The sequence below is a fragment of the Lissotriton vulgaris genome, chromosome 10 (assembly GCF_964263255.1).
Source record: "Lissotriton vulgaris chromosome 10, aLisVul1.2, whole genome shotgun sequence".
Taxonomy (NCBI): domain Eukaryota; kingdom Metazoa; phylum Chordata; class Amphibia; order Caudata; family Salamandridae; genus Lissotriton; species Lissotriton vulgaris.
The window spans coordinates 123,511,042-123,525,201 of record NC_141698.1 but is presented as its reverse complement, the minus strand read 5'-3'; the positions used below and the strand labels follow the sequence as shown (position 1 = coordinate 123,525,201).

At 48.9% G+C, this 14,160-nt stretch overlaps 1 protein-coding gene across 1 annotated transcript in view; it reads left to right on the top strand.

Moving 5' to 3' along the window:
• The window catches only part of FOXK1 (forkhead box K1), a 354,146-nt gene that overhangs the window by 231,048 nt on the left and 108,938 nt on the right, over positions 1 to 14,160 (top strand). The window contains exons 6-7 of the mRNA XM_086940691.1: positions 318 to 475; positions 3,042 to 3,323. Of these exons, the coding sequence (XP_086796817.1) occupies positions 318 to 475; positions 3,042 to 3,323 (440 nt within the window). The remainder of the gene's footprint in view (positions 1 to 317; positions 476 to 3,041; positions 3,324 to 14,160) is intronic.

Genomic DNA, 14,160 nt, shown 5'->3' with positions numbered 1-14,160 from the left:
TATCCACGCGAGATGCACCATCCATATGATTGTGAGTCTGCATTCAATCATCCAGTCTTGTCCCATAGGGAACTAGATGGAGCGTTATCAGCTCAGCAAGTATGTACCTGCTTGCCGAAACAGACTTGTGTTGGACTGTCTCTCCAATGCGTTTCTCTCTTTGGGGATGTTTGGTTGTGTTGTGCTCATTTTGAAAATAGGGTGCATTTGAAGTGGGTATAGCTTCATGTCAAGGTATGCTCATTGGTGATGTGTGTGTATTTGTTTTCCTTACCTGTATGGTTTACTGTGGCATTTTATTTACCCACATGATGTAGGAGTGCACCTGCCTCACCTACTCACCCCGGCCTAATGTCACCGGGCATGCAGACCCCAGAGTGTTTGTCCCGTGAAGGATCTCCTGTTTCACATGATCACGACATTGGATCAAAGCTAGCTTCTGTTCCAGAGTACCGATATTCACAGAGTGCACCTGGTAAGCTTCTGCCATTATATCCTAAGTTTCTGATTCAGATGTTGGTCTTAAACAATACCACTTTTAGAAGACCTATATATTTTCACTTGTTTATTGTGGAAAATGTTGCGCTTTAGACAGGTTTTGGAGGAAAAAATGCTCCTAAATTAAACATGGGCTTATATAAGTGCAAATCCTCAGGCAGAATTAGGCCTAGTTTAGTGACATTTGGTATTCCGTAGGTACTAAAACCTAAAGAGATTTAGAGTATTACATCCCCAACAGCAATATAATGTGCCTTGTTTTTATGTGGAATTCATACAAATAAATGCACTTGAAATTAGGCGCGACTAAGTACAATGAGAATCCATCACATGGACAATTGTTACTGTGTTTGGGAAGTTTGATAAAGATCACTAAATGAAATGATAAATCAAGACACGTTCAATTAATGACTAAAAAAGTAATTGAATTGTGGGCAGGATAAAAGCATATTTAAATTGAACTGTCAAGAAAATTTCTTAGCCCCAATTTGGGCTTCTGCACCCTGGTGTGGACAGATCCTGGAAAAATGGAACATTTACATCTTGGACTAAATAAGTGATTTGTTTGACATCACTGCATAAACGTTACCAATTCATATCAAATTGTGATGTTGATTTTTGTCTGGTGTGTTGGCATTCAACCAGTGGAAACTCTACTGAGACTACCACACTCTTTCAAATAGTCCAGTGAGTGTTTACCAGTCCTCTTGAGCCATCCATCTCCCAGTGTATTCCACATGGATTTTAGAAACCTAAAGATCCTGATGATTGCTATATTTAAAAAAAAAAGGTTGTGATACTTTCACATTCTGCCCGGTACCAGCTTTACTATGAAACCTATGCTAGGAAATTGCAATTAACTAAAACTAAAGTTTGTATAGTTGTGTAAAGTTATGATGATGATCTCTGGGACGTTCTCCAAGATGTTCATTGCAGGCAGGTAAAATGAAAATCGAGTTTGTGCATTAGTGGGAAGTAACTGCGACTGACTTCCTCTTGGATCTTCATTTGCGGCAACCTTTTTCTTTGAATCTATCAATCTCAATCTTCCCCCGCCTTTTTCATACCCATAGATGCAGGCCTTTTTGTCTGAACGACCTATATTTTGACTTCACTGCCTAAAACTGAAGCAAAATTAAGATCCTCTCCTTTTAAGACCAATATGTTGACTTGGTTGTTGGCCTAGAAGGATGAGTGACTTTGAGGCACACACTGCAAGCCTCTATGCTACTGATATGAAGAGCAAAGTTGTGACGTTGTACCAATCTTGAAACCAGAGTGTGTGCATGTATGTCAAAGATAGATACTGAACAATGTTGATGGTTATCTAATAAACGCTTCTGCAACTTGTAAACTATTTTGTGATCCTAGCAATGATTGGGTGACTCATGGACTCATAGGTTGTATGGCTTCATACAATTTGGGTCAAGAATGATAAAAAAAAATGTCTTCTGTACAAGATGGTAGATGTTTCAGTTTCTCACAAGTTGTCTCTCGGCTACTGAGACATGTGTGGTACTTGCTACCGCATCTCTGCCTATTAGGTTTCGAAAATGATAATTGGTAGTTGACAGGTTTGACAACCCAAGTTATACATACCATGACGTCATAATTGTATTACCATAATTGTGTTTCATATGTCATAAAGAAACAGAAGTGCTGTCAAAATAAATGTATTGTGGAGGCAGTACATGCACCACACAGCATGTCTGCTTGGGGACAACTTGTGTCCTTCTGTGAATAGTTTGCATTTTGAACTTATTGAATACCGTTTCTATGTATTACCTCTGCTTTGTTCTAGAGAATCCATAGATGCTTAGGATCATCATCATTATTTTTAGTCAAAGAGCGTACTGTTACAGTGTCCTCATACTGTAGAATGCATAGGTAAGGAGATGGAGAACACAACTTCAGCAGAGGAATTCATTTGTAAAGCATGTGTCTTTGTACTGGTTGTGTCCAAACTAATGGAACCCACCCAATTGTTACAAGTATTTCAGTGAGTATATTTTTTTCGGTCGGTCAGTGTTCGTTGTAGGAATGAACAGATGCTAAAGTGCCTTTTTAAGAATGTGCCCTTAGTTAGTGATTTATTTACTTTCTTTTTCTAACGCTACAACCAATGCAACCCATTGTGGTGGTACTGTGCAGCTTTTGAGGTGTTGTATTTGGCTGAGCTTTAGAACAGGGCAAGGACCTCTCAGTGGTGCTGGGACATTGAGGTGAGCGTAGCCCAGGACCTTTCTGTCCTTCAGTCCTATAGTTCAGAAACCTGGTGACTCGATGTACAGTTCTCTATTGCTCTCTGCTAGGGTCAAACTAAAGAAATATCCACACAATAAATTCATATGTAAGGTGCCTACATGTTTCTGAAATATGGCTCAAAGTGATGAATGATCCCCAGGCCACAGTGTGAATGACTACTAGATCTATTTTGTTTTTATTTTGTCTCATGTAAGGAGCTTGACAGTGTTTTATATTAACATTCTTAACTGTAATTCATTAACCAAAATGATTTGAAGCGTTGTTCTCTTTATTTCCAGGTTCTCCGGTTAGTGCCCAACCAGTAATAATGGCTGTGCCTCCACGGCAATCCAATCTGCTTGCAAAACCAGTGACGTACATGCCAGCCTCGATCGTTACTTCTCAACAACCCTCTGGTCACTCAATTCATGTTGTTCAGCAAGCACCCACAGTCACGATGGTCCGGGTCATGACCACTTCTGCCAACTCGGCCAATGGATACATAATAACCAATCCATGCACGACTGGAGGAACACATGAAATGCAGAGAACAGTGTTCGATGGACTTGGTGAAATACGAGGTAAATTACTGTGATTTTCCCTAATCTCGCTTTTAACCCCAAATGATACTACAAAAATAAAATGGGGCATAGAACAATCTCTCATAACAACTGAGAAATATGAATACATAGATTGTGTTCTATTAAGTTTCAAAGATGTCTGTTTAAGGAAATTCACAACTAGGACTTCCTTCAAGTTAAATAATTTTCTTCTTTGTTCAGGCACCCAGAGAAGAAGTATTAATCTTTTTATCAATTCAAAATGTGATCCCATTTTTATTTCTTTAGGGTATTGTATCTTAGATTGCATTTTTTCTATACATTAGAAAAAACAACCAATACATGTGTATTAACTTAATCATTGGTGTATCAAACCTACTTACCTATAGCTTCTGTAGTCTACTGTTGTACCTTCCTCCCAGCCAATAGCTTTTACAATTTGCTATTTACTTTTGGCAAAAATTACTTGATTGAATTCTTAGGCCATGTGTTATTTGTTAAATTTAGTCTCATTGAGTAATGACAATGAAAACAGATGACACCCAAAACCACTTTTAGCTCGAGAACAACACAGACAATCAAGCCAACACCATTAAACTCTGGGACCATCTCTTTCAGGGAATAGAGGAGAGCTTCCTCTGCATGACGGGACCTAAAATTGAAATCCTTATGATATTCTCGGGAAATGCCTGTTCGAGGCATGTGTGGCTATAGATACTCATGTTGTGCATACTCCTGCCATCTAGTGTTGGGTCCGGATTTGAGCAAGTTGTTTTTCTTCAAATAAGTCTTTCGAGTCACAAGGTTCGATGACCCCTCCTCTTTCAGGTATTGCACATAGGCATCAACTCAGTTGTCATATCGTTTTCATTCCGCTTCAGGTTCGGACATGTGTTGCGGTTCAAGGCCATCTTCGGTACTTTTCGGTTGCCATGGGTGGTACTTATGATTTTCAAAGGCGTATCCTCTTTTCCTTCCTTTCCTGGTTGATGACTCCAGCTGTACCCGCGTAATCCTCAGATTGATCTCTGTGCCTCGTGGGGCCACGCTTTAAGGGGCCTACTTTCTCTGGATTTACAATTGGTTCCATACCATGTCATGAGGGTGACGGAACAAACGCCCTTTAGATAATTTCCTTGGTGCCACTCTAAATATCCATAGTCCGATCTTCATTATGCCTGTAACCTTTGCATTTCACCCAAGTATATTGAGCTTGCTTGTAATGCTTCCTGCTCTTTCAGGTTGTAAAAGACCCTCCGTGACCATCTGGCTTGATGCTTGGAGATGTCGCAGAGGAGCAGCTAAGAACCAGTGAACCTCTTCCACATTGAAGAGCTTCAAAAATATCATGCCAAGGCGTCTGCAGCCAATGTACTCACGAAAGGACAGCACCAGCTCAAACCTGGATTTTGAAGATCTTCCAGCAGCGTAACAGGTCATGAGTACAAACCTGTTCCCACGTCAATACAGCTGACACAGCCACTTTTGAACACCAATGGCATACCATCGGGCCACCACTGCCCTTGTGCCATGGTAGGCACCGACCATCAACTTCACCCATAATGGGCAGTTCTGGCTTCGCACACCAAGACAGCCAGCTCAGCGATGACAATGACTGGCACAGCATCAAATAAGTCGTCAGGCCCGAAAACACTTTTAGTCCCGAAGCCTTCGGCGCCGAAGTGGAGTACCACCCCAGATGGTGATGAAACTGTTGAGCCACTCCTCCATCGGCTCTAAGAGGAGATTGATGTGTGACAGACATTTGGCAATCCATCTTCAGACAGGCCGGATCATCTCCTGCTCACCTGGAACTCCCATACAGCCACCAAAAAAGACTGCTTTATTTCCAAAAGGCCCTGGATATAGTCCCAGCCCCTAAAAAAGGGAAAAATACGGACAAGGCTACCAGTTCACTACCTACTTTCCAGTCACCAACACAGATCACATAGGACTTACTCCCCCACTCCTCGCATAGAGGCCCACTTTCTTAAACTCCACAGGGATCACCACTTCTATACACTGGAGACCTAACAAGGGAGACCCAACCCCAATTTCCCCACAACCAGCCTCCACCAGATACCGACCCTCATCTTTTTCCAGCTCGAAGCCCCTACCCCGACGATTCCTCCTTCTCCAGAGCAGTGACCTACCATAAAGTTCCTTTCCATTCATATCCATTAAGAGTATGTTCTAGGCATATGGGCTGCAGACCACACTATTGCATAGATCACCATCTGGTGGTGGGCCCGGATGATTACACTTTGTTTTTCTTGGAATAGTCTTTGTCTGTTGGATGACTCCTCCTGTAGATCGTAGTGCGCATGGGCATCGACTCCATCTTCAGATTGTTTTTTTCCGCCATCAGGGTCTGATGTGTTCATCGTTCGGTCCCGTTACCGATCTCTTTTCAGATTCCAGAACTTCATCATACCATCGGTATCGCCTTTGACAGTAATTCCAAGTTACCCGTGTTGAGGAAAGGTTTGTGCTTCTCGATTCCAGCGTTCGTCTGCCCCAACTGCGCCATTGGGCCTTTGGCTCATGGAAAGAACACCTTTCAAGAAGTGCCCTCAATGTGGACACAAATTCCCTCACCTGATCTTCATGAGGTTTGCAACCTGTGCTTGTCCCCAGAGCACGAGAGTCGAGACTGTGAGGCCTGTGCTTCGTTCCGGTTCAAGAAGACTATCAGGGACCGTCGAGCTCGAAGAGTCATGGCACAGGACTCTTCATCGACATCAGACCTCATCATAGACGAAGCTCCAATCGAATTAGAGTCCGAAGAACAGCAGCAGGACAACATTGTTTCCAAAGCAGAGGAGTCATCCTCCGGAGCAGAGGACCGATCAGAAGACGACTATCTTTTTCCAGCTGGTCAACAGGCCGTGAGTACAAGCGTCGACCCTGTTCACCTCCCCATACCGGGACAGGCTTCGGTTCCACCATCACCTCTAAGTCCGGGTGCACACCGACCAAAACCTTCCGACGCCCCGCCTTTAGGCTCGGCAATGAAGATTACAAAAAAACCTCTAGTCGACTCAGGCTGAAGTCAGTCTGTCGGTCCCGACAAGCAAAAGGTCCTCAAACCAAAATTAATCCCGGCACCGAAGCAGCTATCAGTACCGAAACCGGTCAAGCGGAAATCTAGCTCAGCACCGAAAGACGTTCCCAAGTCCACCGAACCGAAGACCACGGTTGCGAAAAAAGTCGACCTGAAGCCTGCTTCGGCATCGAAACACATTTCGGCTCCGAAGGTCGATGATTCCAAACGCACTTTGGGAGCAAAGATTCCGGATCCAAAATCGGCAGATCCGAGAAAGACCAAGGCTTTTGAACCGAAACCAAAATCCGCTCCAAAGACCATAGTCACTGTAAAACCTAAGCATTTTGGTCCCAAACAAGATAACCAAAAAAGGATTTTTTGGCAGAGGAGCTTTTCAGACCAGACCCAAAGCAAAAGACTCTTCATATTAATCCAAAGAATGTACATGTTATTAAAGTGCCTGAAAACTGGCCCGAGCACTTTGCCAGGACCGGTTTTGGTTCCCAGTCCGGCCCTGCTAAGACCCCTAAACTTGTACATACAATCCGACCATTTCCATATGGTCACACTACTACAAGTTCCGCTGTTGTTAAAACAAGGCAACTTCCTTGCCACATTAGATCTCAATGACGCTTACTTTCACATTCCTATTTATCAATCTCACAGAAAGTACCTTCGATTTGTACTAGAAGGTCTGCACTACCAATTCAAAGTACACCCTTTCGGAGTAACTACAGCACCAAGTGTTTACAAGGTGTCTAGCAGTAGTAGCAGCACACTTGAGAAGGGACAACATTCATGTCTTTCCATACCTAGACGACTGGTTAATAAAATCCAAGTCGTAACACCAATGTGTACAGCACACGCATCAGACCATCTGCCTGTTGCACAAGCTAGGATTCACAATAAATCAAAAGAAGTCGCACCTCCAGCCATCTCTATCTCAACAGTATCTAGGTGCCACAATAGCTACCTCAAAAGCAATTGCATAACCCAATCTTACAAGGATACAAAGTATGCAAACTCTGATACAATAATTCCAGCCACAGCACTCACTACCAGCGCGAGTGTTCATGCAATTGATAGGAATGATGGCATCTTGCATTTTCATAGTACCATTCGCAAGACTACAAATGCGCCCCATACAAGAGTGTTTGGCAAGTCAGTGGAATCCAGCTCAACAACAAATAACAGATCTGGTGGTGGTAGACAACCAGACATATCCCTCTCTGCAGTGGTGGAACACCAAAAACCTTTCCAAGGGCCGGCCGTTCATAGAGCCTGTTCCACAAGTGGTGCTAACCACAGACCCATCTCTCACAGGATGGGGAGCACATTTAGAGAAACACACAGTACAAGGTACATGGACACTGCAACAAAAGTTACTCCACATAAATCATTTGGAGTTGTTAGCGATTTTCCTAGCTCTAAAATTGTTTCAGCATTACCTCTCAAGAAAGGCTGTACTGGTCCGTACAGACAATATGACAGCCATGTAGTACATCCAAAAACAAGGAGGAACACACTCTGTGCAGCTCTCCCGGCTGGTGCAGAGCATATGGAGGTGGGCCATTCCTCAAAACATCTTTCTGTTAGCAGAACATCTACCAGGAGTTCACAATCAAGTTGCAGATCTGTTAAGCCGCCAAAGACAACAGATACACAAGTGGGAAATGCATCCACAAGTTCTTCAACCCTTCTTTCACAAGTGGGGACAGCCAGAAATAGATCTGTTTGCCACACACCGCACCTCCAAATGCCCAATCTTCGCCACCAGATACCCACACCCATTGTCCAAAGGCAATGCGGTATGGATGAGTTGGTCAAACAGATTTGCGTACGCTTTTCCACCTCTCCCACTAATTCCGTTAGTGTTACGCAAGCTACAGCAACATTCCCTCACATTGATTCTCATAGCACCAACGTGGGCAAGACAACCACGGTACACCACACAACTATAGCGATCAGTAGTACCGCATCAAAAATTAGAACTCTCTCCGCATCTACTGACTCAGAACCATGGAGAGATCATGCATCCAGACCCAATGCAGCTCAATCTAGCGATTTGGCTCCTGAGGTCTACAAATTGGATTCCTCAATCTTCAGCCTGATAGCATGAATGTTATTAAAGAAGCGAGAAGCCCCACTACTAGAGCATGCTACGCAGCCAAGTGGAAAAGGTTAGTTGTGTATTGCGTAAGTAACATTAACCCATTAAATATCTCCATACAAAACATCATATGCTACCTATTTCATCTACAAAGATGTAATTTAGCGTACTCCTCAATCAGGTTACATCTTGCTGCTATAGCAGCGTATCTTCAAAACAACCAACATTTGTCATTGTTTAGAGTACCTGCCATCAAGGCATTTATGGAAGGATTAAAAAGACTAATTCCTCACAGAATACCACCCTCTCCGGTATGGAATTTAAATATTGTTCTCTCTAGACTTATGGGTCCTCCATTTGAACCATTACATAAGTTGAGTATCTGAAAGAAACACGTTAGTTTTGGATTCCTTACCTTAGAATATCCCCAGGCGTCAGACTGGAACCGGAAAGTTTTCGTCAGCAGTACCCCTGTGCATCACTAGGCGTCGTCTGCGGCTCTGCGTCCGTCGTGGGCGTTGTGATCGCCGGGATGACGTCGTCGGAGTACTTAGACACCGCCCTCATGCGCTGACGTAAGTTCTTCTTTATTCCACGCCAGCAAGCGCAGATCCGAGAAGAGAAGTACTCTTAGTCATTTATTGACTAACTTTTTGGATCACTTTTGATCTCTTCTCGAGTCGACCTTCGACTCGCAGTGCCGAAGGGGATGCCTGGTTTTAAACCTTGCGAGGACTGTCACCGCTTGATGTCGGTGACCGACCCCTACCGTCGGTGCCTTTATTGTCTCGGGCCGACCACAATGCCAAATCATGCCCAGACTGCCAGGCCTTGACCTCGAAGGCTAGGCGGGAGCGGTCCCGTAAGCAATTCGAGCTCCGGCAGTCAGCTCTGCACCGCTCGAGGTCCCGGTTAAGAAGGAAGTCGAGGGACCGGTTGCGGAACCGCGGTCATCACCGCTCGACGAGTCAACACCACTCGTCGGCTTCCAAGTCCTCAAGTAAGTCGAGGCACTCGAAAAAGAAGTCGAAGAGGCTTCATCGCTCTTCTGACTCCCCCCAACGCTCATGCGACGAGGCCGGGGTTCGGGCGACACTGCCCACGCGGCTCCGCCGGCGCCGCGTCCAGCTCCACATCCGCCGGTCCCTGGGCTGCACGCAATGCTGGAGGAGATACGTGACTTCCTCGCGGCCATGAGGACTCACTTCCCTCCGTTGGACCCTGTTGGGGCGCCTTCGGGCCCCGTCGGTCCGTCCGAGAGTTCTAGCAGGCCGGTGGCTTCGGCCCCGGCGCAGACTTCGATCCCGACGCCGCAGGACCCCGCAGGATCCGGGCCCGATACGGGTTGTCGCCAGTCGACCTCATGACACCTCCGCTGGTGCTGACCCCGAGGGTGTCGCCCACGATGCCGTCCCCGGACGTCGTCGTCCCCAGTCCCAGCCCGGGTCCGGGTCCGGCGTTGGACCGGCGCCATCTCCGGCGCCGACTGGTGAGCAATTCACCTACGACCCGGCTTCATCATTTTTCCCTGACTATCAGGAGATGGATGATGAGGGGGACTGGGAGGGGTCTGAGGACCCTCTGGCACAGCAGTGCCAGTTGAGCCAGGACTGGGCAGATGAGCTAGGGGAGGCCAGTGGTCTGGACACTTCTCCCGACACTGGATTCGTCTCTCCTTCCTCCGTGGCTACGGAGGAGGGGGCTGCTTAAAGCGTGGTTTTGAACAGGGCGGCCAAGGTCTTGGCTCTTACACTCCCTGTCTCGGCCGTGAGAACTAATATCCACACTGAGGTGCTCAAACCGCAGGCAAGCTCCTCGGAGCCTCTACTGCCGTTCAACGAAGCCCTCACTGACGTTCTGTTGGGCCCCGGGTCCAAGCCCTCCACAGGCCTCCCTGTGGATCGGAACGTGGGCCGACGCCACTGCCCGGCTCCAGGCGACCCTAGCTTCCAGTCCGTTCACCCCTCCCCCGAGAGCCTGGTGATCCAGGCCTCTACCTCCCAGACTGCATTCCCTACCGCTCCTCCGGATCGGGAATCCAAAAGGTACGATCAGTTTGGGAAGAAACTGTTCTCCTCCTTGAGTTTGGGGCTGCTGCCTGCCAACACCGTCTGCCTTTTGGGCCGTTACACCCACTCTCTGTGGGATACGGTTGTGGAGGTGCTGCCACAATGCCCGGAGGAGGCCCGGGCAAAGCCCGCCCAAGCCCTTGCGGAAGGGTGGGATGCAGCACGCTATTCCATACGGTGTGGACTCGACACAACGGACTCGCTGGGTAGGGCGATTGCAACGACTGTGGCGGTTCGCCGCCACACCTGGCTGAGGTCCGCCAACTTTTCGGGCGATGTCCAGGCCACCCTCATGGACATGCCCTTTGATGGATGTCGCCTCTTTGGCGACAAGCAAGATAGTGCGCTGGAGCATTTCAAGGACTCCAGGGCTACGGCTACGTCCCTGGGCCTAGGCCAACGCCAGCAAACTTCCGCTTTTCGCTCCTTTCTTGGCCAAGGAAGGGGCACCCCCACACGCCCAGCCAGCCACAGACCGCAGACCCAGGCTCAACGCGGTCGCGAGCGTGGTTACTGCCGTGGCGGTACCGGGGGACACCGGCAGGGTCAGTCCACACCCGCCCCTGCAGCATCTGCCTCTAAGCCTTCCTAGTCCGGCATTTTAGGCCCATTCGTCGCCAGTGGGGGGCAGGGTCCGCCATCACCTCCCCCAGTGGCGAACCTTCACGTCGGACAGGTGGGTGCTGCAAATCATCCGAAGGGGCTACTCCCTCACCTTCGAGGCGACCCCCCCCCCCATCCATGCCACCGCAGTACCACCGCATGTCGGGGGATCACTTGCAACTTCTGCAGGAGGAAGTTACGGCCCCCTTGGCCAAGGGGGTCGTCAAGCGCGTTCCTGGGCCAGAAGCAGGACGTGGTTGTTATTCCCACTACTTTTTGGTACCCAAGAAGGGCAAAGGAGGCCTATGCCCTATCTTGGACCTACGGAGCGTCAACGGCTTCCTCCGGAGGGGAGAAGTTCAAGATGCTGACTTTGGCTCAGCTCCAGCTGCCCTGGACCCAGAAGACTGGATGGTAGCGATGGACTTGCAGGACGCGTATTTCTACATCCCCGTCCTGCAGGCCCACCGGCATTTACTGCGGTTCACAGTAGGCCATGAGCACCTTCAGTTTACCGTGCTCCCCTCCGGCCTTACCAGCGCCCCACGGGTGTTGACGAAAGTGATGGCGGTGGTCACAGCTCATCTGCACAGATTAGGAGTTGCAGTCTTCCCCTATCTCTACAATTGGTTGTTGAAGGCGGGCGCGCCCCAGACAGTCGTCTCCCACCTCCAGACTACGGCCGACCTCCTGCACTCGCTGGGGTTCTCCATCAACGTGCCGAAGTCACAAATGTGCCCCTCTCAGAAGCTCCTTTTCATCGGAGCGGTTCTGGACTCAGCACAGTTTGTTTCTCCCCCGAACAGCGGGTTCGGGATATTCAGGCTCTGATTCCGATCTTTCAGCCTTTATCCAGTGGCTCTGTCAGGTTTACGCTGCGACTCCTGGGGCTGATAGCCTCCTGCATCCTTCTGGTGCATCACACCAGGTGGTGGATGCAGGCTCTGCAGTGGGACCTGAAGTTTCAGTGGGCACAGCATCAGGGCAACCTGTCCGACCACGGAGGGCACTGCGAGCCAGTTGCAGTGGTGGCTCACAAACCGCGATTGGTTCAGCGGCAGTTCTCTCTCCGTTCCCCAACCAGAGCACGTAGTGGTGACAGATGCGTCCCTCCTGGGATGGGGGGGGCCACATGGGAGAGAGGGAGATCAGAGGCCTGTGGTCTCCGGCGGAGGCCCGGCTCCATATCAACCTTCTGGAGCTGCGGGCGATCCATCTTGCACTGAAGGCCTTCCTTCCCTCTGTCCGGTGAAGTGTAGTGCAGGTGTTCACGGACAACACCACAGCCATGTGGTACTGCAACAAACAGGGCGGGGTGGGGTCGTGGACCCTCTGGACATGGCTGGAACACCGGGCGTCACCCTGGTGGTTCAACACCTGGCAGGTTCCCTGAACGCCAGGGTGGACGAACTCAGCGCAGGTGCATGATGGATCACGAATGGCTTCTGAACTCTGACGTGCCGCAAGGTCTCTTTCTGCAGTGGGGAGAGCCTTGGTTAGATCGATTTGTTACCGAAGAGAACGCGCAATGTCATCAGTTCTGCGCGTTGGAATTTCCAAGGCACTCGCGCTGAAACGATTTTCGTCGCAAGTGGAGCTGCGGTCTGTATTACCCCTTTCCGCCTATACCACTTCTGCCCAGGGTGCTGAAGATCATCCGGCGAGACTGGGTCCAAGTCATCCTTGTGGCTCCGGACTGGGCACGAAGATACTGGTATCCCAAGCTACTCAGCCTGTCAGTCGATCCCCCGATTCTTCTTCCTCTTCAGAAGGACCTTCTGTCGCAGCAGCAGGGGACGGTCCTCCACCCGAACCTGTTCAGTCTCCACCTCCATGCGTGGAGATTGAGCGGCGACAGTTGAGGCCATTTGACTTGCCTCCTGAAGTCTGTGATGTGATTCTGGCAGCCGGCGTCCCTCCACAAAAACAGTATACGCCTGCAGGTGGAACAAATATGTGGCATGGTGCACAGCAAAGGCTGTGTATCCACTCTCTGCCCCCCTTTCAGAGGTGCTCCTCTTCCTTCTGTCTCTTGCCCAGCAGGGCTCTGTTCTGGGCACTATCAAGGGCTACCTCTCAGCCATTTCAGCCTTCTTGAGGCTTCCTGATCAGCCTTCTCTTTTCAAGTCCCCTGCTGTGGCACACATGTTCCTCCTGTTTCGTGATACCTCAGTGGGACTTGAACCTTGTTCTGACCTTTCTGATGTGCGCTCCCTTTGAGCCACTTCATAACTGTCCTCTTCGTCTTCTGACTCTTAAAACTGCATTCCTGGTTGCCATCACCTCTGCCAGGAGAGTGAGTGAGCTCCAGGCTCTATCTTCTAAACCTCCTTTCCTGCCTGTCCATCCGGACAAAGTTGTTCTGAGGACTCGTCCTTCTTTCCTGCCTAATGTGGTCACAGCCTTTCACATCGGGCAGTACATAACCTTGCCCATCTTCTTTCCGCCTCCGCATCCTTCGAAGGAGGAAGAGAGGCTCCACCGTCTGGACCCAAAACGTGCGCTCTCCTTCTATCTAGATCGCACATGCGATCAGTGGAGAAGTGTGGCTCAGGGGTTAGAGGCGGCAGACCCGGAAGCTGAGATCGGCCCTGGACCAGGGTTCAATTCCCCGCCTCGACGGGGCTTGGGCTCAATAATTCCACAGACTTGATAATTCTCGCTCCGGTGCCTACTCGACTCACGGGTTCACACTCTGCGACTCTGGGCAATAGCTTGCTTAATCTCCACAACGGCCCCTCGCGGCGGGATGCCTGGCTTTCACCTTGTGGATACCCTGCCAGGGTTATCTCACAGGGGAATACCAGGACGGGTTCCCTAAGCAAGCGCTTAGATGCCTGCGATGTGGGCGGTTTGCGCTATATAAATACATGTACATTTACATTTACATTTACATGCCAGTTCCAGGTGGACGACCAGCTCTTTGTTGGTTACGTGGGCACTAAGAAGGACCGGGCGATGCACAAGCGGACCATCTCTCGGTGTGTAGTCTTGTGCATCAAGGTTTGCTACTCCTTGGCGAAAAAGGAG